The sequence below is a fragment of the Corylus avellana genome, chromosome 2, assembly GCF_965113065.1.
Source record: "Corylus avellana chromosome 2, dhCorAvel1.hap1.2, whole genome shotgun sequence".
NCBI classification, from domain to species: domain Eukaryota; kingdom Viridiplantae; phylum Streptophyta; class Magnoliopsida; order Fagales; family Betulaceae; genus Corylus; species Corylus avellana.
Genome location: NC_142491.1, coordinates 14375996 through 14400371, shown reverse-complemented (window position 1 = coordinate 14400371; position 24376 = coordinate 14375996). Strand labels below are relative to the sequence as shown.

The 24376-nt window shown below is 36.7% G+C and overlaps 1 protein-coding gene across 7 annotated transcripts in view; it reads right to left on the bottom strand.

The window, feature by feature from the left end:
• Positions 1-706: 706 nt before the first annotated feature.
• The window catches only part of LOC132171387 (uncharacterized), a 37438-nt gene continuing 13768 nt past the window's right edge, over positions 707-24376 (bottom strand). For 6 of the 7 annotated variants that reach the window (XM_088513330.1, XM_088513326.1, XM_088513327.1 and 3 more), the window contains 4 exons: positions 22430-22528; positions 15848-15895; positions 15287-15702; positions 707-1422 (listed from right to left, as the gene is read on the bottom strand). In XM_088513330.1, the coding sequence (XP_088369456.1) occupies positions 814-1422; positions 15287-15702; positions 15848-15895; positions 22430-22528 (1172 nt within the window). In that variant the 3' untranslated portion in view covers positions 707-813. The remainder of the gene's footprint in view (positions 1423-15286; positions 15703-15847; positions 15896-22429; positions 22529-24376) is intronic. The other variant, XM_088513331.1, reaches the window with a different exon arrangement.

The following is a 24376-nucleotide window of genomic DNA, read 5'->3' as shown; positions in this document are numbered from 1 at the left end:
TATTGTTATTTCTAACCATGCACATTGCCACCCGTTACTTTTACCATTTCTTTGTTTTTTATTTTTTTATGACCAGGAATCCTTCTACAGCCGGGCACGTCACTTCATGTACCAACTCTCACAGACACTTTGGACCTAGGTAAAGCGTACCTTAATGATATATTGACACATATTTATGAAGTTTTGGTAGATATATTTGCTGTGATACAAATATTATGTTATAAAATACTTCATTTCCTTTTGTATTGTGTTTATCACATTTTTTGTATACAGTAAAAAAATAGTTTGTATTGGAGAAGAAAAGAAAAAAAAAAAAAAAGAAAAAAAAACAAACAAATTATCTTATTATTGCCAAAAAAAAAAAAAAAAAAAAAAAAAAACGTCCTAGCTCTGCAAGAAAAGGAATCAACCTAAATTTTCATAATTTGATGTTATTTTTGCTTGACTTCCAATGGATTGACCGATAAGGTACAGTGTGAAGCCGTTCTGGGCTCTACAAGATTACCTCCAAGTCAAGCTGCTTGGAGGACCTGTCATGAACCGGCGATGCCCAAATGAGGTTCTGTGCTGTTGTGCGTGCTTCAAAGAGATTATATTTGGAACAATATAAAATAAAAAATAAAATAAAAAGATGAAATGATTAAATGATAATTGGTCTAAAACCAGTTGAATGAATCACAAAATATACAAAGTAAACCAACAAAAAATTTATCAGCCATTAGTCCGTGAAAAAGGGAAAAAAAAATCGCAGTTTTGGCTGGTATGCTAATTCTTAGTGGAGGACGTTTACATTATACATCAAAATGAATAAAGTTATACCCATCGCTTCATTTTCTTATCGAAGATGCCTGGTCCATAAGTTGAAATGAACAGCTCAACTAGAAGGGGAAACTGCACCAATATGAATAAGGTGATGGGTACACTAGCCAAACAAATGAGAGGAATGATTATCCATGATTGTCTCTGTAGCATAATATAAAGAGTAGCACAAAAGGCTATCATCATGGTCGCAATGGAAAAGAAAAGAGTCGAAAGGCCTATGATCATCTTTCTTGGCAAGGATTCAAGGAAATCATCTTCTGCATAGCGTGAAGTTAGGATTCCCAAAAACATCAAGACTGAAGTTGCAGCGGAAAAGAGCGACAAGGCATCAGAGATTATAAATAGCGTGAACACTTTTTCATCTAAGAATACAGGAAAGCCAGTATCTTGTTTGTTACCACCTGGAACAGTAAATGCTGCAGCAAACATAATAGTAACAATGAGAGCACCTACTACTGTACAAGAAGTTGCAGTGCCCTTCATCCATTTCTCTCCTTCTTTCATCAAGTCCTTATGGTTCTTCGTAAACAATTGCCTAGGAGTAAAACCATCTTGGTTCCGATATTCCTTAAACCTGGGAGGGACAATACTTTCCACCTCCTGCATTGTTTATTTAAATCTTAAAGTCCCACTTTATCCCAAAAAAGTTACAAAAATTGTACTTACTCCCTAAAACTTACACCTAAATGGTAATGTCTCCAAACTTTGAAGAGTTTCAATTGATCCCTCCCAAAACTACCTAGTTGTTGCACAGTCATTTCCATTAGGATTTTTCATTAAATCTGACAAAATTGAGAAAATAACAACACCCTCGCATCACATAAAAAAAAAATAAAAATTACAAAAAAAAAAAAAAAAAAACTATGCTGGAAACCCATGACCCAGCCTTGGGTCTCCAAGGATATTGAATTTTTTTAAGTCGTAGCACATAATCTTATTTTTAGAGATATGATAGGGGTATAATGGATATTTTACTTATGTTATGTCAGACTTAACAAAATATTCTAATGGAGGGGGTTAAATGAAAGGGATAAGTAGTGTTTTGGTCAATTGCAACTTTTTAAAATTTAAGAAAATATTACAATTTTGGTGTACGTTTTAGAAGAGAGAGAGAAAACAAAAGCTACTAATATATAAACTACTATAGTATAAAGACAAATAATTTAACCTTATAGGTTGGAAAACTAAATGTTAACATTAAAGTTTAGTGTGTAATATAACTAACTAAAACAAGAAGTAAATTATGAAGATAGGATGAATGTCATATTAAATATTAGTTATTCAATGTCTTAAAACTTATAAAATGATGGGTACTATTACACATAAATTCATCACTGAAGCCCGTGGGCCAGGAACCCGATGAACCTGGATAAGCCCGGCATATCCACATGGGCCGCATAGACACAATCCAATATGGGACTCATAGATACGACGCCGTCCCCTAATGCTAGACTGATTTACTCAATCCAAGAATATTGTGAACCGACCATATCGGATCCTCTCCATTTAATGCCTAGATACTGCCGTTACAGGCAAGGCAGACACCGACTATATTGATAGCTCGAATACATCAAAATCACTAGAGCAGTTATAGTTCATATTTAAGCATTTTCGACGGTTACGCGCCATTCTCGGAATCCCGCTAATGACGGCAACTGTTAAGTGCCAAAATATTCGTATTTTAGCCCTTAAACTTATATGTGTTAATTCCTTAGTATAGTTAGTTTGTGCTATCTTACTTCATTTTTGTATTTTCTTTGTTTTATAGGTTTTTGGAAGAAAAGAAAGCGTTTCCGAAAAAGTTCCAAGCTTAAAGGAAAAATTGGGAAGACTTAGAAGATTTGGTTAAGTTTAATCAAATAAATAAAATGATTAAATCAGAATTTCTCAAATTGGAGTCAAAATCGGATTGGATTCAAAATTGGATTCTGCATATGTCTCGGTATTTTGACAAAAACTTTTAGCTCAAATATCCGATTGAGGTGATTCAAGCGACATTGGAAAGCTAACTCAAAATTTTATAAATCATTGTGAAATATCGTTTTCCAAATTCGGAGCTTCGTAATACCAAAATCACCCCGCAAAATAGGAACGCAATTATAGGCGAATCTTATACCGATTTGGACTTAGGTTTTCTTTATCCTAGTTGGACTAGGACTTAAATCTCCAAATTTCCTAGAATTACAATGGCTTCTAGGACTCTCCTAAGTCCTATAAATAGACCTCTAAGCCTCACAATTCAATAGACAATTTTAAGGGGACAACTTTGGGGAGAAGAATTGGAGGTTACTTCTAGGAGCGATTTTCGGTTCTTTCTTTCCCTTTTTCTTTTAGTTTTATTTTAATTATGTGTAACTAACTCTTAAGGAGAGCTAGATTGAAGTCTTAATTATATTTATTTAATATTTCAATATTGGCGCATTTGTGATAATCATATTGTGTTACTTAACTTGATTAATTCCTGTTTTCTTGAATTCCTCATATGTATGTGATTAGTCATTATATGCATATGGTATGGACTAGTTAATTAAATCAATTTGAATGATCGAATCCTGGATTTAATAAGAGTAACAAAATAAATACACACCGAGTTCTTGGGTTAATCAACATGGGGAACCAGGAGTAGACACCTATGCCCTAAGCCTCATGTGTTTGTCGATTTCTACAGATTTATGCTTTCTTAAAGAACAACTTAGTAGACACCCATGCTAAATCCTTTAAGAAAGAAAAGAATTAGAGTAGACATCCATGCCTAATTCGTTGCTTAGGGAAATCAATAGCTTAAGGAGTAGACACCCATACCCTTAGGTTGGCAAACATTAAGTATTCATAATATGATTGGATCATTAGCATATTGTTATATTATCTAAGTATGATTAGTGTTGGATATCAAAGCCCTACATTTACCTTTTATTTATCTTTTCATCTTTTCATAATATCAATATCGTGACAATTTTGATATTTTAATTAATTCTAAATAAAATTGACAATATCCGTGGGTTCGATCTAGTACTTGTTGCACTATACTATTGTTTTGATCTTGTGCATTTGCGAGTTAAAACGTACTAAATATTATCTATTAATTTAGGTAGTATTTGACACAATAAGTTTTTGGCGCCGTTGCTGACGATTGTTTGATTTTGTTTGGAATTTTTTCCTTTAATTTATTTTTATTTTAAATTTTTTTGTGTTTCTAGTTTTTTCCACAGTTCCTGTTCGGCCTCTGGAGGTGTGCTTGAGCGCACAACCAAGGCAATCGATCGCACATCCAGAGAGCAGCACAGTTACTGCAATAATTATAGATCTGATTTTTTTTTTTTGCTTTTGTTTCATGCAGGGTCATTCGAGTCTGCATATTAGTAAATTTTCTTTTTAAATTTCATTTTTATTTTCCCTTTTTAATTTTAACTTTTTGGTATTTTATTTTTAATTGCACACATGTGGGGAGGCGTTCCGACACCCCATAGACCATGTTCATGTTGCCATGACTCTTATCACCATGTTAGAGAATGTCCTACAATGAGACAAATCTTTAACAAATTTTATGGGCACATGAACACATCGTTCTCTAGACCGGGGAACGACCGCTATTTTGATTCCTGTTACCCATCATGGAGCCAACAATCCAATCTCTCATGGCAAGCTCAAGCTCCCAGAATTCATGCTTCATAATTTCATGGAATGCAACATCACTCATATTAGCAATTCCATGATCATGCATACTCCTCTCAATCAGCTCCACAACAGCAATATCAAGCTGAACCACCTCCTCTTGAGTTTTCTGAAAATACATTAGCTCTGATCAGTTCAGCAATTGAGGAGATGAAGAACTCAGTTGAAAGGACGGAGGCCCATTGTACACAAAGAACAATTTTTCTCAAAAAGGAAGAGCGCCAAAGTCAGTCAGTTACCACTCCTCATGGACACTATATAGAGGAAGAGAGTATCTGCTATCATGAAGAAGAGTCATCTCGACAATTCTATGGTCAATCCTATTATTGTCTTAGTCCCAGTCTAAGGCAATCCATTTTCAAGATAGTAGCTCATGAAGAGGAACTATCAACCATATATGATCATTCATATCAACAATACCAAGAAGAACCACCTCCTCCAAAAAGTAGAGATTAATATTCCTTTATTAGATGTAATTAAACAAATTCCCTCGTATGCTAAATTTTTAAAAGATTGTTGCACTAATAAAAAGAAGTTTCAGGAGCATGAGACAGTGGCCTTAACATAGGAGGTAAGTGCGGTTTTGTTAAGAAAATTACCACCGAAGCTGACAGATCCAAGTAGTTTTACCATTCCTTGTAGGATATGTGACCATCTTTTTGAAAGGGCACTACTGGATCTAGGAGCAGGGGTTAATTTGCTACCATACACTGTATATGAGACACTAAGTTTGGGAGCGCGTCAACCAACCTCTTATCACCTTGCAATTGGTAGACAGATGCATCAAAAGACCAAAAGGTATGCTTGAGGATGTCTTGGTAAAAGTAGGTATATTTGTTTTACCTGCTGATTTTATTGTATTGGATGTGGAATAATCCCCTATGCCATCACATTTACCTATTATCTTATGAAGACCTTTTATGAGAATTACTGATACTACAATAGGTATGAAAAAGGATATTGTGAGTATGAAGGTGAATAGTGAGACAATAGAGTTCAAAATATTCGATGCATTGAAATTACCTCATGATAATTTAGAATGTTTTGAAGTTTGTATGATCCAAGGTGTTAGTGATCCAGTTTTGCAGGACCAACATAAATATCCATTGAAGGCCACCCTCACTCGCAATGTCACAAGGCAAAACATTGAGCCAAATTATGAAAAGGTTACTGAGGATATCATTGAAGCCAAGCATCCCTTTGAAACCTGTCCACCATATCCAAGTGCTAAGAGGAAGTTGCAGCTGTATGAACTTGAAGAATTGAGGTGTGAAGCAATTGAGGATACTAAGCTCCACAAGAAAAGACCCAAGGCTTATCATGATAAGAAGCATATCAAGAAGGAGTCTCATGTGGACAGAAAGTGTTGACCTATACTTCACATTTAAGTCATGTCCCAACACCACCAAAAGCACTTGAGCCATAGTTAGTGGATTTCAAGTGCATCCCCCCAGAATAGTAACACTGAAGCTACTAGTGGAAGTGTTTGAGCAGTTCAGAAACTCAAGCGCATCTACTCAGATCAATGGTACTGAAGCCACTGAATGCGGTACAATTTTCTATTCTTTTCTTTCACTTTCCTTTGTGTCAATTTTTTTCAAATTGTCCGAAGTACTTTTAGTGTTCTTATGTATATTTTGTGTCTGTTTTTCCTTAGTCCAGTTAGCTGCTATCCACTTTACGTATAAAAAATAATAATAATAATAAAAAATTAAAAATTGTTTTACATTATATTACTGCGATTGAGCACAACTTGAGTACGATCGAGCGCAGTGCCCAATTTTTGTTAAGTTCTATTCTGTTAGTGCGATCGAGCGCATCTCGTGTGCGTTCGAGCGCACCTCACCCACACACGCACACCACTGCAAGAGTGCGATCGAGCGCACCTTGCGTACGATCAAGTGCACTCAGGCAGACGGCCACGTGACCTATTTTAGGTCACTTTCCCCCATTCCCCCCATCACTTCTTCCCCGCGCCGTACAAGTCCACCGCACTCTCACTTCACTCAACCGGAGCACCACCCCTCTCACTACACCTCCGCTGGATTTCAACCAACACCACCACACCTCAACAACAAGGTTCTCCTCTCCGGCCACCACTTACAGCTACACAACACTCACACCCATTCCCCCTTCACTTATTTCCACCCCAACTCCGCTCCAACCTCCATTTTTTTTCATAATTTTTTGCAATTTGTGGGTGTTTCTCCACCCACATTTGCCTCTGTGGTTGGATTTCCTTTATTTTGCAGGGGGTTTGGACCATTGTTGCTGAGATTTTGAAACTTTAGTCGTCACACTACACACCAAGTGTTCGACAAAAGTCTTGAACCAAGCTCACCATGCCAAAAACTCAAGCTTCTTTAGGGCGTTGATTCCCAAGCCATTTTCTCTCCACCTACTTGTGAGGAGCGAGAGCTACTATTTGAAACTACATTTGCCATTCGAGAGGATTTCCAACACCTTGAAGCAACTCAATGGGCGGTTGTAGAATTCAAGTGCCGGGGGTTGAAGAAGCTATTCAAGCCGGTCATGATTGCAACAGGCTGGCTGCTCTCTCTTCCACAGTGCATGGCCGAGCTATTGACGTGACTAAGGCTGACATTGCCGCTGCTCTCCAGTGCAATGATAAGCACCCTCCAGAAGAAGCGTAGCTTGCAGAGCAACCTCCCAAATTCTATGTGGCGGAGATCATTGAAGACATGTGTCAAGGTAAATATGCCGACACACACCATAATGCCTGAAGCCGGTCCAAGCTGCCTCTATAGCTCTGGTTTGTGGACTCTATTTTGCACCGCAATGCCTTTCCCCTGGGGCACAAGACTCAAAGGCGAGACCAATTCTTACAAACACTCTACGCCTTTCATAAAGGTGCCTGGTGTTCCATTCCTGACAACATTTGGAATCAAATTCACAAGTTTTGGAATGGAGTGCATGTCAGGGGAGTTGAGTACACCCACTCGTGGGGGCTGCCTTTTCCATAGTTAATCACTTACGTCATCCGAAAAAAGGGCATCAAGGGCACCTCAGCAGATGAGCCAGTCACTACGACCCCAAAGTTTGGCATTCACCAATGGAACCAAAGTTGTTCCCACATGCCCAGAGTACCTTAACCACCAGCAGCTGAAGAGGAAGAGTTTGAGGCAGAGCTGATGGCAGAAGATGCACCTGCAACAGAGCAGGAGGCAGGAGCAGAGGAGGCCACTGTCACTTTGCGTGTAGCACAATATTGTTCCATTAGTGAAGAAGTGGCAGGCCTCCGGTGAGAGTTAGCAGATCGGAGACAAGAGGCTTGGGAGGATAAACAATTGATGGACCAAAGATTATCTGCCTTAAAAGAACTGATGCAATCCATTCTCAGCCGTTTGCCACCACCATCTAGAGCATCTTCTTCGAGACAACACTGAGAGAGGAATCACAGTCTGGCTAAAGACGTTAAACTTAGTGCTCATGGAAGGCACCCCATAGTTTATCTTGTTATTTTGTTTTAGTTGTTTTTCACTTCATCTTTATATTTATCTTTAGTTTTGTTTTGTTTCATTTTTACTTGTTTTCGTGTTTTCTTATTTTGCAGGGACAAGTGTGCTTCGATTCAAGTTTGGGGGTGTGTTATGAGCCATGCTTTTCCAGACAAAGTTGTCCATATCCCAAGTAAATTATTTCCATGTTTTAGACACATTAGGGACAATGTGTCATTTAAGTTTAGCAGTATGGGAACACTCTACACACACCTTGTCCCAATTTCATGTTATTTGTTTGTTATTAAAAAATAAAAAATAAATAAATAAATAAAATTATGCATATTCCTGTTTGCCTAAAAATTTTGGTTAATCTGAAAAGAATTGTGGTTTGATTTCATCAGTGAGCTTAAAACTTTGAACACATGATCTAATGATAGAATATGTTAAGTTTGGTTACTTGCTTAGGACAGTTACTTGCTTATGTCTTGGGTGAAACTCGATGACTTATTAGATAGATACTTTGGCATATATTTGTGATGAAAAAAAAAATCATTGATAAGTTTTTCACTAAATAATTAGACCTCTTGCCTCAAAGCATTGAGTGTTCACGTTAAAAATGTGAAGAACTTTGATTTGATTAATGTCATGGTTAGTTTGGCTTCATAACCTTTTTTACTCGAGTTAGTAAGGACTTAGGGGTGTTTTATACTTAATGCCCTAAAACCATCTGGTTTGAGAGTCATTGACTTAACACTCGTTACATGGGTCAATTAGAAAGCTTAAGGAAACCAAATATTGCATAACCTGACCCAAAAAAAAAAAAGAAAAAAAGAAAATATACCATTGTTGTTCATTCTAATAGGGATTTCAGTGAACTTTGAGATATGGAGACACTGCACATTGGAAATACTTAGAAGCTTCATAATTTTGTGCTAGTCCACTCTACATTGTTTCGAACTTGTGATGTTTTAGCATGTACTTAGTAAGTAATTAAACTTTGAGATTCCAATTCATTGAGAAGACGGAGTTTATCATTTTAAGCTTAATAATGAATGAAAATCATGATCTTGAGTTTTCCTTAATTTTTGGATAACATGAACTGTGCATAATTTTTGTGGGTAACATTCCTGGAAAACCCTCATGAGACTCCACTCGTCCTCTAGGGGATCTCTAGGGATTTAAACGGCTTGTTGCATACGCCAAATGCAACCGTACATCCTACGAAAGATGGATTTATCTTTTTGTTTTTTGTTTTCCATTTAGTTTTCAATTTCGTATTGCTAAGGAACTAGCAATATGTAAGTTTGGGGGTGTGTTAAGTGCCAAAATATTCATATTTTAGCCTTTAACTTACATTTGTTAATCCTTTAGTTTTGATTAATTTATGCCATTTTAGTTCTTTTATGTGCTTTCTTTGTTTTTGTAGGTTGTTCGAAGAAAAGAAACAATTTCGAAAGTTTTGGACTTAAAGAGTTATTTTGAAGATAATTGGAGGCTCTGGTAGTGCGTGCGCTTGTGCGCACTAGAGGAAGCCTGCGATCGAACGCCAGCAAAAAGGATCAATCACATATCTGCGATCGATCGCACACAGGCTGCGATCGAACATACTCGTGCGTGAGGAACAAGCTAGCCGCCAGCCTTGATATGGAAAGTGTAATTTTTAGGGTTTTGGAGCTTTGAGCGAACTAGGGCTCAAACCCTACGATTTTTAAGGTTTCTAGAGTATTCTTAACGCTTATAAATAGACCTTTAAACCTCTAGAATAGGACACAATTTCTAAGGAGAAGAATTGGAGCTCTTCAAGTTCAAGTTTCAGGTTTATTCTTTTCCTTTCTATTTTATTTTATGAAGATGTTTAACATCAAACTTATGTGTAACTAATTTACTTAGTAGGGCTAGTTTGAAGCCCTAGTTATGTTTAGTTAATATTTCAATATTAGCGCCTTTGTGATGATCATGTTGTGATATCTAACTTGATTAATTCCTATTTTCATGAATTCCTCATATGTGTTTGCCTAATCAACATATGCATGTGGTATAGACTAGTTAGTTAAATCAATTTGGATGACTGAGCCCTGGGTTTAACAAAAGTAACAAAAGAAATCTACACTAGATTCTTGGGTTAATCAACATGGGGAACCGGGAGTATACAGCCATGCCCTAGGCCTCATGTGTTTGTTGATTTTCATAGAATCATGCTTTCTTAAAGAACTTAGTATACACACATGCTAAATCCTTTAAGAAAGAAAAGAGTTAAGAGTATACACTCGTGCCTAACTCGTTGCTTAGGAAAATCTATAGCTTAAGAAGTATACACCTATGCCCTTAGGTTGACAAACATTAGATATGCATAACATGATCAAAGCATTGGCATATTATTATATTATCTAAATATAATTAGTGGTGGATATCAAATCCCTACCTTTTATTATTATCAAATCAAAATCAATCTTTGTTTTGTTTCACTTAAGGAATTTATTTTAAGCAAAATTTTGCAATCGTTGTGGGAATAATCCCGTACTTGCATCATATACTACTATGTTGACCTTGTGCACTTATGAGTAAAATGTACAATTATTTGCCTATTAGTTTAGGTTGAGATTTGCACAACAAGAGGATTTTTGGGCTCACTAGATACTACAGAAAGTTTATTCAAGGGTATGGATCTATTGCAGCCCCACTAACATTATGTTGAAGAAAAATGCTTTTTCTTGGGAGGAGTGAGTTGTTGAAGCATTTAACAATCTCAAGGCTACCATGACAGCAGCCCTAGTTTTAGCTCTTCTTAATTTTTCCCAGACATTTGTGATTGAGTGTGATGAGAGTGGGATGGCAATTGGGGCAGTTTTGATGCAGACCAATAGCTTTTTTGAGTAAAGCTTTAAAAGGGAAGGTTGTCCATATGTCCACTTATGAGAATGAATTATTTGCTTTAGTAACAGCAATTCAAAAGTGGAGGCCTTACTTGATTGGGAGACCATTCATTGTTAAAACAGACCACCAAAGTTTGAAGTTTCTTTTAGAACAAAAGGTGGGCACCCCTTTTCAGCAGAAATGGATCACTAACTTGATTGGCTATGACTTTATAGTGGAGTACAAAAAAGGGGTGGAGAATCGAGTGGCGGATGCCTTATCAAAAAGGGATGATTGGAAACTTGAGATGACTTTGTCTTTTTTGTCAATAGCTACTGTCACTTGGGTAAAAGATTTAAAAGCTCATTTGCAGTTGAAGACTTTATTAGAGTAGTGGTACAACGGTGAGTTGGATCCAGGAAAATTTTTCCTTAGGGATAATCTGTTGTTTTATAAGAAGAGGACCTATATTGGGAGTTCTCAGGCTATAAGAGCACAAGTTTTACACTTTGTGCATAGTGATCCGATGGCAGGACATTCAGGGTTTAAAAAAACTTTACAAAGGGCTAAGAGAGATTTTTATTGGAAACGGATGACTAAAGACCTCAAGAAGTTTATTATGGAGTGTGCGGATTGCCAACAATCTAAGTATGAGAATATGTCCCCTGCTAGCCTGCTGCAACCTCTTTATATCCCTACCAGGATTTGGATTGATGTGTCTATTGTTAAGTGCTAAATTATTCATATTTTTAGCGCTTAACTTACATGTGTTAATCCTTTAGTTTTGGTTAATTTGTGTTATTTTACTTCTTTTTTGTATTTTCTTTGTTTTATAGGTTTTTGGAGAAAAAGAAAGCGTTTCCAAAAAAGTTCCAAGCTTAAAGGGCAAATTGGAAAGACCTAGAAGATATGATTAAGCTTAACCAATCATGGTTAAGTTTAATCAAATAAAGAAAATGATTAATTCGGAATTTCTCAAATTTGAGTTAAAATCGGATTGGATTCAAAATTGGATTCTGCATACCTCTTGGTATTTTGATCTTAACTTTCAGCTCAAATATCCGATTGAGGTAATTCAAGCAGCATTGGAAAGCTAACTCAAAATGTTACAAATAATTGTGAAATAGTTCCCAATTCGGAGCGCCGCAATGCTAAAATCATGCCACAAGTTAGGACCGCAATTCTAGGCGAATCCTATTCCAATTTGGACTTAGGTTTTCTTTATCCTAATTGGACTTGGACTTAAATCTCCGAAATTCCTAGGATTACTAGGGCTTCTAGGACTCTCTTAAGCCCTATAAATAGACCTCTAAGCTTCACAATTCAAGAGACAATTGGAAGGAGACAACTTTGGGGAGAGGAATTGGAGGCTACTTCTATGAGTGGTTTTCGGTTCTTTCTTTCCCTTTTCTTTTTACTTTTATTTTCATTATGTGTAACTAACTCTTTAGGAGGGCTGAATTGAAGCTGATGATCATGTTGTGATATTTAACTTGATTAATTCTTGTTTTCATGAATTCCTCATATGTATGTGACTGGCCATTATATGCATGTGGTATGGACTAGTTAGTTAAATCAATTTGAATAACCGAGTCCTGGATTTAATAAAAGTAACAAAAGATATTCACACCGGATTCTTGGGTTAATCAACATGTGAAACTGGGAGTATACACTCATGCCCTAGGCCTCATGTGTTTGTCGATTTCCACCGAATATATGATTTCCTAAAGAACAACTTAGTATACACCATGCTAAATCTTTTAGGAAAGAAAAGAATTAAAATATACACCCATGCCTAACTCATTGTTTAAGGAAATCAATAGCTTAAGGAGTATACACCCATACCCTTAAGTTGACAAATATTAGATATACATAACATGATCAAAACATTGGCATATTGACATATTATCTAAATATAATTAGTGGTGAATATCAAAACCCTAGCTTTACCTTTACCTTTACCTTTACTTTATCTTTATATCTTTTTATTTTTTTTTAATATCAAATCAGTGACAATTTGATATTTTAATTAATTTGAAACAAAATCACAATCTTCGTGAGATCGACCTCGTACTTGTTGCACTATACTATTGTTTTGATCTTGTGCACTTGCGAGTTAAAACGTACTAAATATTATCTATTAATTTAGGTAGTATTTAGCACAACATCTATGGATTTTGTTGAGGGTTTGCCAAGGGCAATTCATGATCTTGGTGGTTGCGGACAAGTTGTCTAAGTATAGCCATTTTATTGCTCTCTCACATCCCTATACTGCCATTAAAGTAGCTCAAATGTTTGTTCAGAATGTCGTTAGACTACATGGAATGCCTACTTCCATTGTTTCAAATTGAGACCCTGTTTTCACTAGTGCTTTTTGGAGGGAGTTGTTCAAGCTTCAAGGCACTACTTTGAAATTTAGCACAAGTTATCACCCTCAAACATATGGCAAGAATGAAATTGTTAATAAGTGTGTAGAGACTTATTTGAGGTGTTTTGTGCAGAAAAGGCCAAGGTAGTGGCTGTTTTGGCTGCCATGGGCAGAGTATTGGTATAATACTACATGGCATGCATCTACCAAAATGACACCTTTTGAGGCTATGTATGGTTTACCTCCTCCACGGTTACTCTCTTACATTCCAGGGACAACAAAAATGGAGGATGTTGATGAAGTTCTTAGATCCAGAGAATAGATTCTATCCCTATTAATGAACAATCTGCAACAAGCTCAGCAGAGGATGAAGAAGTATGCTAATTTAAGGAGATCTGAAAGGGTGTTTGAGGTGGGACAGGTGGTTTATCTAAGGCTGCAGCCTTATAGACAACATTCAGTGGGTACTAGAAGATCTTTGAAGTTATCTCCTAGGTTCTGTGGACCATTTGAGATCATTCGCAAGGTTGGGAAGGTTTCTTATAAGTTAGATCTTCCAGTAGCAGCTCGTATTCATCCAGTTTTTCATGTCTCTCAGTTGACGTTGAAGCTCGGTAGTAGGAATTCTCTTCTTCCTAAATAACCTCCAGTGGATGTACAAGGGCTAATCATCCGAGAACCTTTGAAAATTTTGGCTAGAAGATGCAAAAATGAGGAGAATTGAGCTGTCACTGAAGTTTTGGTTCAGTGGGTGGGACAAACTGAAGATGATGCTTCTTGAGAAGAATTATTTCACTTGCAACAGTCTTACCTGCACCTTGTGGGCAAGGTACTTTAGAGGAGAAGGCTATGTCACGGGAGCTGAAGAAGAGGAAGGCTGAAGAGATGAGAATTTGGAGGAAAGGAAGCTTGATAATTAATTCTGTTAGGAAGTTAGTTGGTAGTTATGTGAGTTAGTTGTAAACAGATTGTAACCGAATTGCCTTAATTGTTAAGCCTATATAAGGCTGGTTAAGCGCAAGGAGGAGTTATCTTTTTTGGAGTGTAAAAGCATTGTAAGGCAATTAGCCATCTCGAATTGGCCAAGTTGAGTCAATAAGAAGTAGTCCATTTCACTCTCAAAGTCTCCCATTTTCTCTCTTTCATTTTCTATCCTATACTCTGTTGGCAGTAACTTCCATGTTCCAGTATAAGCAACCTTTCAAAGATATAGCTTAAAAATAAGCTTACCATCCAGGATCTTAATTACTCCAAAAACGTTCCTCAATTTCCAGCTTTATTGATACTAAATTTGAACGTATGTTAAATCAAAGCCATGGAATGTAAGAGGTTGCCTTCTCAGCCTCAACAACCTCAACCCTTGGCCTCCAGGGCTGACTTTTGAACCTTCTTGATCAAGATTCATGTTTCTCTTTTGGGATGAATTAACCACAAGAAAACTTCCATCAACCTAACATCATAAAAGTCGTGAGTTAATCTAGATATGTCCACCATTGAGGATCCACCCGATCTTCACCCCCTCGTCACCACCGTATGCCCCAACCACATCAAGTGTGCTCCAGCCTCCCACGAACCCCACCAAAAGATCTCACTGATCTTACCACTGCACGTCTCCCAAATCCTTCGTCAAGTGACAATTGTTTGTAGAACGTGTTTCCTCAAAATTAAGAGTCTTTTCAATTACTAGATCTAAGAAATGCATTCAATTAGTAGTCCAACTCATTGCATTCTTAATGCATCAACATGGTAAGTACGACTCTCCGCTTCAATGATCAAGGCAAATCATTTTATCAGAAATAGTAAATATTATCGTCATTGCAAATAAAATGCCCAATTTTGCTACTTGTTATGAACTCACATTTACAAGTTATAAGGACCTTGTGATTTAGATATTTTGTGCATTAATTGGACTTAAAGCACCTAAATGACATACAATATAACAAGGAATTCAATTCATCCCGTGAATCAAAATTTCCCAAACATTATGAATATAAAAAATAAAACAAAAAAAATTATTTAAAAAAATGAAGTCCCATTTGGTTTGTAGGCTACTATTCCTAGTAGTTAATAGTGAAAGTATATGTGAAAAGTTTGGAATGGGATAGATTACCTTAAACCATTGTAGTTCTCTTTGCATTTGCAAAGCTGCACCTTGGATTTGATTAAGTTGAATTGAAGCTTCTGTCCTTCCTGTCATATGTAATGTGATATTGCCTTTGTCATCAACCCAAATTGGCATAGATTTTTTCACAGGAAGCCCATATAAAAGGCTAAAGATTTTCGCTTGACGATGTAGGGTAGCAAATGCAAATATGGACATTGAATCTTCGCCACGACTCCACAGAAGATTTGATTTTGCTTTGACTATACGAAAAACAAATTCAAAATTCCCCCTTGCGATAGAATGGAACAGGGCCTTTCTAAGGAGACTGAATTCTTCACTAATTGATACTTCTTTGCACATGCGATCTAGAAGTTCATGGGACTGGACATTGACTAACTTCATTTCATATAAATCCTTGATTCCTTTATCAACAATCGAAACAATACAATCTTAGCTAGATGAAACTATAAATTAATAATAATAAAAAAAAAAATTAAGGAGATTTGAATTGATGTAGGCTTGACAAAGTAAGTGAGGAATGGTATTTATTGAATTGACGTAGCATACCTAAGACGTTAAGGAGATTTGAAACTAGCTGGCGCAATAGAGCTTGCACTGCAAAATAAAACGAAATTCGGTCACTCATACACATTAAAAAATTATTACCAAAACAAAATTTTTTTGTTTATGGATCAGATGGTAGATAAAATCTTTTCAACTGCAAATTATTGAGTTGAGTGATATCAACAAGCATTATACTAGCTTGACCATCTATTAATTAAATCATATGTATAGAAAACTTATTCATGAACAGTTAATCAATGGTTTAGGTAAAGCGAGAGAAAAAAGAACACATCTTCCTTTTGAATCCCTGGAATTCCACAAAAAGGAGAGGACATTCAAAGAAAACTTTCTTTCGTTAAAAAGGCTATTTTTTTTTTAATTATTATTCTTTGTTCAAAATTCATAATCAAATAAAAAAATAAAGACATTAGAGGAATAGAATAAAATAGAGACAAGTAATTTTACCCAAAAGCTTACATGGTGTACGTGTCTCCTATAACATTTGGTGCATGGAAATTGGTTTTTTGGTTGGAGTGACCATGTAGCATAGGCTTTGGGGGTATGGGGTGATAAATATAATTACTTTAAATACCTACATCCGCCACTAGGATAAAGCCTTGTAGGACGACATTGTGATCTTATTACTTGATACGAGCATACAAATTATTTGAATTTATTCAAATCGAATCTAATCATAAGTAAATCCCTTCCTTTAGGGTAATTCAATCTCATCAAATCCCTAAATTTAAGGCAAAAAATGCTAGAAGCTAGAGATTGAAAATAGGGTGTTTGTTTGTTTGTTTTTCTTTTTTCTTTTTTTGCTTGAGATGTCAACAGTTGACAATGGAGGCTGGAGATGGTGGCGAGCGGTGGGGATAGGATATGATGGTCGGAAACTCACTAGACTTGGTGGCGTTCGAAGACTAGAGTTGGTGGCATTCAGTGACGGTAATCAAAGATGGGCCTTTAACAATAATAGGCCAAACAATGAGCCAAAATATGACTAACTATAGGTCAAAATGAGGGTCAACTTAGGCCAACAATGAAATTGGGTCATCAAACAAGACCAACAAAGGCCGGGGCTCAGGCCTAAGTCAACAAATATGACTATCTAATTTTTCTTGCACTGTTCCACGTGAGCAATTAGAGTTTTCTGCCTCACGGCGAAAAATCACACTACGAAAGTGATAACCTCAAAATTCACAGTCTAAAAGAATTGAAAAAGAAGTAAATTAACGAAAAGGCCATAGCCAAATCTAGACGTCAAGCATTGTAGTGACCTAAATAATTAATTAAGCTTAGGTAGCTTAATTAGGAGGTTAATTTGAGTTTTGGGTCACTAAGAACAGCTGGGAGGGCATTTTCAGAATTTTGGATTTTCTGATCATACGTACGCTTGGGGGACCACGCGGACATACGCTTGCAAATAGTACGCGAACGTACGCATGGGGGGACCACCCAGGCGTACGTTGACTTTTGGTTATCCCCTGGTTAATGCTCGTACGTACGATGCAGCCTTCAGTCTGTTGGGTAAATAGTATGCAAACGTACTCCCCAATAGCACCCTACATATGCTTCTTTTCAGAACAACTCTGCAGCGCTCACAGCTTCATCCCACCTATAAATACCTCACCCCTACACGACCTTTACCCTCCATTTAGCCTTTATTGCCCCTTAGAGTTGGTGCATGAGTGTTTTTGGGAGTTTGTGAGTTGTTAGTATTTTGTGCTGGCTTAATTCGATTCCAAAGTGTGTGACAAAACGAAGGTCAGAATGCCCCATTCGCAAGCCCGTCAGCAACACCGTTTGGATGCCCACTTAAGTGAACGAAATTCTGGAAAAGTCTGGAGGTCAGTAGCCCTCATTCGCAAGGCCGTCCGAACGGGACCTCGTAGGAAGTTTTATATTGATGTTTTTATCATCTTTGACTGCCTTGATTCATGGGGATTTCCATTCTATAATTGTTTATGGTAGCATGGGCATTTATTTAATGTGGTATGGGTTGATGAAGGCATGGGATTAGTTTACTGAAAGCATGGGCTTCTCTTGAGCACATGGGTGCTTGGATGGCTGCACATGGCAGCATAGGACAGCAAGAAATCGTGGGTGCAGAGGTTCCCACGCGTGCAGAAGTGAATGGAGCGCCGATTGAGTTGTTGCAGCATTGCCCATTAGGACGCCCCTCCTTGGCCGTCCGAACGCCCGGTTGACAGACTACTTATTATTTGTTTAATTGTTTTTGTCTTGTCCCTTTCTCTTGAAGCCTATTTAAGTGAGCCGTAAGCACACATTTTTGTCAAGCAAACGAGCCAGAGATAGAGTGATATTGAGAGAGCCCTTGTGCTAGAGTGTTTGTTTCCTTATGAGCTAAGAGAGATTGATGTTTATGTGCCTTAGAGCAATACTCTCTTAGAGTGTTTTGTGATTTGTATTTGAGCTATACTTGTGTAATCATCTGTGGAGAAGAAGAAGTCTACCAAAAGGAGTTCGGTAAAAGAGAATCACTGTAAAGAAGATTCGAGAGAGTTGGAAGACAAGCGGGTTGCTTGTTGATTCTTACAGAGCCAAAAACTTGCTAGGGTTGTAAGTGTCTCGTGTTTATAATCGCGTGAGTAATCTTTTGATAGTGATAATCCTGGATTTGGCTGCCCCGTAGAAGTCTTTCCTTATAGAACGGTTTCTATAAGGTTTCCTCTTCGTCACCAAAATCGTTGTGTTCATCTCTTTGTTGCTTTACATTTTGGTGATTGAACGTTTATTGCTTGTGAGATTTTAATTCCGCATTATATTTGGCAAACACCTATTCAACCCCCCCCCCCCTCTGGGTGTGTTTGGAGTCGTTAACGTATTTTCATGAGTTCTTAGAGAAGGAGAGATGATTCTTGGATGTTGTGCTTTAAAGAGGCAATCTTGTAAGCTTAGCTTAGCTTGTTCCCCACTTAGTGGTTATGTTGTACTTTTCATAGATAGCTTAGTTAGTAGTTTTGAGCTTCTGGTTAAGTTGTTTCTATTTAATCTTGATTTAAGTTGGTTTCACCTTTTGTTGAATGGATATTCTTATGCATAGAGGTGTCATTTTGAGATAGGAGGTCCTAGCTTTTTGGTAGCTTTAGAACTAGCTTGGGAGGATAGGAGGACATTTGGAACAAATGAGGTTCTACCCGAACCTTCTGGGTGGACGTACGGCCAAGAGCCCAGACGTACAGCCAGTAGAGTTCCAGAGGACGTCATTTTGGCCAATCGTCTGATAGCTCCTGTTTCGTGTTCTAGGTTCATTTTAGTTAAACTTAGGACTAATGGTAGATTTTTCATAGATTTGGAGAACTTGGATCTTTTGGAGCGATACTCGGAGAATTTACATGACCCAGGCAAGTTTTAACTCACATAATGCTCACCATTTATTCTCCCACATCACACGACCATTTTGTTTACCAAAACATGCATATATATAACTCTCATGATATACACTTTGTTGCACATGAACTCTTATCATTTGTGAAAATGTGTTACTTAACAAGATAATGACATTGAGACTTGTGAAAGCATGCATGTAAAATACGGGCAAGATTAATTGCATCGTATGACATGGTACACTGGTACGTGCGGGATAACGGCCATGGGTTTACTATATATGTTAATTTTATTGTCAAATGTGTGTGTTGATATATGAGCCTTGGATCCAATAGTTGTATTCGTGACCGGCACAATCTTAAGGGGCAGTCACTATAGGACGTACATCATTAGTAGCGTGGGCCACCCAAGGTCGAACTCGGTCGGGCTACTAGCTTTATGGACAGTATCATACAATGGTCGGGGCACTGCATTATATTACATGTCCCTCGGGACAGTGTCAACCCTGTTGAGAAGGGCTAATATCTTGGGTAGACCATACTATTGAACTATCACTGTTACTCATGATTATAGCATGTATTATATTTATATTGCGTCCATGGACTACCATATCTAAAATGTTGCATTCTTTATTAAACAAAGTTCATTACTAAGATGGCATTGGCATTACATGCATTAACCCTCACTAAGTCTTTGGACTTACCCATTTTATTTTCCTCACTCCATTATGTATAAATTGTGCAGTTTAACTAGTATAGAGGAGAATGCCTACGGACCGAACTTGGGTGATTGCTTAGGACTTGATTAGAGTCGTTTTTGAATATATGGACCTGGATTGGCTGAAGTCTATGTGGGATGATGGAAGAATCACATGGGAGGATATGATAGAGATTGTTATCTCATTGGCGTTACTCAAAATTACGTTTTAATCTTATGATCTTGTTTCCAGACATTATTATTTTGAGATGTAATATTTTGATGATCAGTCTTTTGACCAGTACATTTGGATGATCTATTTATGACATGATGCTTTATCTTTACTCTGATGATTATTATGTATGGTATTTAGTAGTTGCTTTCTATTTCTGTAGTTAAAGTCTTCTGTTGTATCTCTCGTTTATGAGAGGTTAAGATTCTTGAGTCTTGTCCCATGAGGAATAGAGTTGGTAAACAAACCATGAAGTCAATTACTAGTTAATTATTTTTCATGGGGCTTTACAAGCATGGCCTACTCTAAGGGCCAGGTGTTGCACATTGCTTATCATACAACAAAGCCACGCATTTCGCTTGGCTTTACAAAAAGTGCAAAATGAGAGAGCGGGGGCGTGCCCACTGTGGGTGCCCCTCCAATCAATAGCTTGTGTATTTCCTATGGCATGCACTGGTCTACTCATGTTACCCAAGTCTTGATAGAAATTACTTCATGGCTATGATGACGAAGATTAATGTACATGTTCTTGTTGGTTCGTTGTATAAAATGGTGAATCAAGGGAAATTCTAGATATTTGATCCCACGTTCTATCAATTGTGACTCACCCCCAGTGGTTAAATTAATAGCCTCAATCAACATGTAAACAGTTTGCATGCAAAATCTTTCTTTACCGGGGATTATGCCATAAATCCCAATGCTTTTATTTGTATGACATTCTAGTTTATAATGAATAAAGTAATTATTTATTGATTTATTTAATTGAGCAAAATTGAGCATATAGCATATAACATTTTACATGTTTATTTTATTATTTATATTGTGCAAGCAAATAGTCCTTAGATTACATTAAATATTGTCTATGATGTAAGTAATGAGATTATCACACAAGATCCTAGATTAGCCTCTTTCATTTGTGTTTAGTGTTTTGGGATCCTCTCTCTCTCTCTCTGTTATGCTTTCTGCTTAGGTTTTTTTTTTAAAAAAAAAAACTCAAATAAAAAATTTAAATAATACAACTCGAGCCGAGCTTGAGCTTGAGACAAAATCGGACGAGCCAGGCTCGAGTTAGTACTACTCGCTCAAGCTCGACTCGTTTATACCACTAATTATCAATTGTCTTACATGATTATGTATATTAATGTTACAAAACATTTTTATAAAGCTATGAGTTTACAAAATGGATAATTGCCTTACATGTGATTTTACCTCACTAAGTCGTGGACTTATACTTGATTTTTCTTATCCACTTGTGAAACACAATTGCAATTGTGTTTTGCAATTAGTCAGCAGTTAATTGGTGAGCCCCACGAGATGATATGTACTTGTGAATGATATAATCATGCTCATCTTTGAGGAACTATACTCAAAGTAGCTTCAAACCATGTGAGATAGAAATGATGGCAAGCATAGAGATGATCGAGATTATTTATCTAATTAATCTTTTTAGTACTAGACCTTGATATTTGATGTTTATTTGAGATTTTTAACATCTTTGGAGTTAAAAATTGTAACGCTTTCTGCTTATTTTGGAAATTGTAACACTTTGGTATTTAAGTTATTTCTCTTGAGAGATTTATTTTTATTTTTGGATATTTAAGTTACAATTATTTTCATTGTTAATTTTATACAAAGTAAACTTGTTAGATTCATCCCTTGATCTGGCTTATTTATGTTGTGAATAGATCTTGGAAGGCGCGCCGAGTTAACTACAGCTTAGTTAATTCTCAAGAGCGTTACAGGATGAGGTTGAGCATGACAAACACCACAAAGGACAAAGATTCTTCCATTTTTCCCAGTGCTGCAGAGCCGTAGGGAAGCGTTCAGCAGAGGAATGGGGGCAGTGGTGGAGGAGAGTTGGTGAGGTTGTGGGTTCTACTCTAGGAAGGAGAAATTTTGTCGATTGAAAATATGGTGAAATCCCTTTTAGTACTCTACATTGATGTGTCTGTCTTTTGTTGGAGGGCAAAAAGAATCTCATTTGTGTCAAAATTGGAATATCACACAAATTGTAAACAACAGATTTGTAACTATTGTACATTAGTAGGAACATTTAACATATTTTGTACAAGCATGCGACATGGGAATTTTTTTCATATATTAACTTAATCATTTTTTTTTTCTCTTGAGATATGTCATATTTGACGTTTAATTTAAGGACAAAGTAAATTTTTGCATTGATTGTTGAAGGCAAGTCATGATTTTACCATTAAAGTAATTATCACAAGAGAAAACATGAAGTTTTTCAAAATATTATTCTTACTGGTAGAAGCAAAATCTTAGGGAAAAAAAATTAGGCAACATACCTGATCCGATGATTTTTACTTTATCGTTTTGCCCTTTTTCTAGGCTTCGAATGTCCAAACGAGTTTCCTTGATGGCACTAGCAGGTTCAATGTGTATACCTTTCATCAAAAAATGCCAATGAATCTCAAGCAAGAATTTAGTAATAGTTTTAATACATATGAGCAATTTTGTTTTTAGCAACACAAAAGACTTAGGGGAAACTTCACTTACCCTCCGAAATATAAGAGCTTTTAAAATCTTTACCTTGAAGTTGAAAAATTTACAATGTCGGTATCCCATATTTCAACCCCTTTTAATTTTACTATTTTTTGTTAAATTACCCAAATGCCCAAGTTTTTTTTTTAAAATAAAATAAAATGAAATTTTTAAAAATAAAATAAAAAATGCTTTGGACTCATCAACGGCTTGGCCGACATAGAAAATTTTTAAACTTCAAGGTTATGATTGCAAAACCTCTTATACTTTGTGGGATATAAGTAAAGTTTTCAGAAAGATTAAATAAATAACTCATAAATTTGGCTTTATCATATAGTATGTTGAAACATTTGAAAAGTAATACAAATAGCACTGGATATATGGGTACAAATAGCACTGGTTATAGTTTCCAATGGAATGATAAACAAAGACTAGTATTGCATTTTGGTGTCTTGGAGGCTACCTTTTCCCCCCTTTTTTTTAATCCTTTTTTCTTTTTAGCATATATATATATATATACACTAGCCCTCTTGTAGGGGACTTTTTGATTCTTGTCCTGGTGGCTACTAAAGTATTATAGGCATGCAAAAGGACTTAAGCTCAAACTCCCACAAAACAAGAAAGCCCACATAAATACAATTAACAATTGTAATATTTAGCCCGTGCGCTAATATCACTTACATCCATTAACAATACTTGCAATATAATAATAATGAGTAGCAATGACAATTCAATATTAACAGTGAAGGAACAATTGCCAGGTATAAAGCACCCCATCCAGGTGCCAAGCATCAAACCAAAGATAAATATTCTTTCCATTACCAACATCAAAAGAGATAAAATGTTATGCTTCATCTCTAAGCTTTAACAATTTTCTCCAACTCCAAGTACAAATCTGAGAGATAGAAACTTGCCAAAAGCTCTTTCCCTTTAGAAGATTTTCCTTTACCCATGCAACCCAAAGGGATCCAGCTTTCGCAAACAAACTCTAAATATGCCTCATCATGGCAGCCCGGTTCCATTCCTCAAGCTTTTTAATGCTTAGACCCCCCTCTTTTGTTGGCATAGAAAGCACACTCCAAGAAACTTTAGCTCTAGCATCCCCTCCATCATTACCATTTCAAAGAAATCTATTAAATTTTTGTTCAATAGCTCTAATAATTCTCTTTGGTAAAATGAAAATATTACTCCAATAAACTTGCACACGATACAGCACAGAGGAAATAAGTTGCAACCTCCCAGCAAAGGATAAATTCTTAGAAAGCCAAGAATTTATTCTTGCAGTAATTTTCTCCAAAAGAGTATCACAATCAACTGCACATAGCCGAGAAGAAATCAAGGGAACACCTAAATAACGAACTGGAAGCTTACCTTCACCCATCTTCAGCATAGAAAGAATCTGAGATTGAACCAAAGGAGAAACCCCAGCACAGAAACAAGTACTCCTATCAGGATTTGCCTTTAGACCAGAGAGAGACTCAAACTCACAAAGAACTTTCTGAATAGCACTAACAGAAGGCACACTAGCCTCCGAGAAAATGAGAAGATCATCCGCAAAACATAGATGAGTGAGACCAACCTTAGAGCATCGATGGTGATAGCCAAATCCCTCCTCCTTAACCACACAATCTGCCAAAAGACTAAACAAAACTTCCATAGACAAAACAAACAAATAAGGAGATAAAGGATCACCTTGCCTAAAACCTCTCTTCCCCTCAAAATAACCAACAAAAGTACCATTTACAGCCACT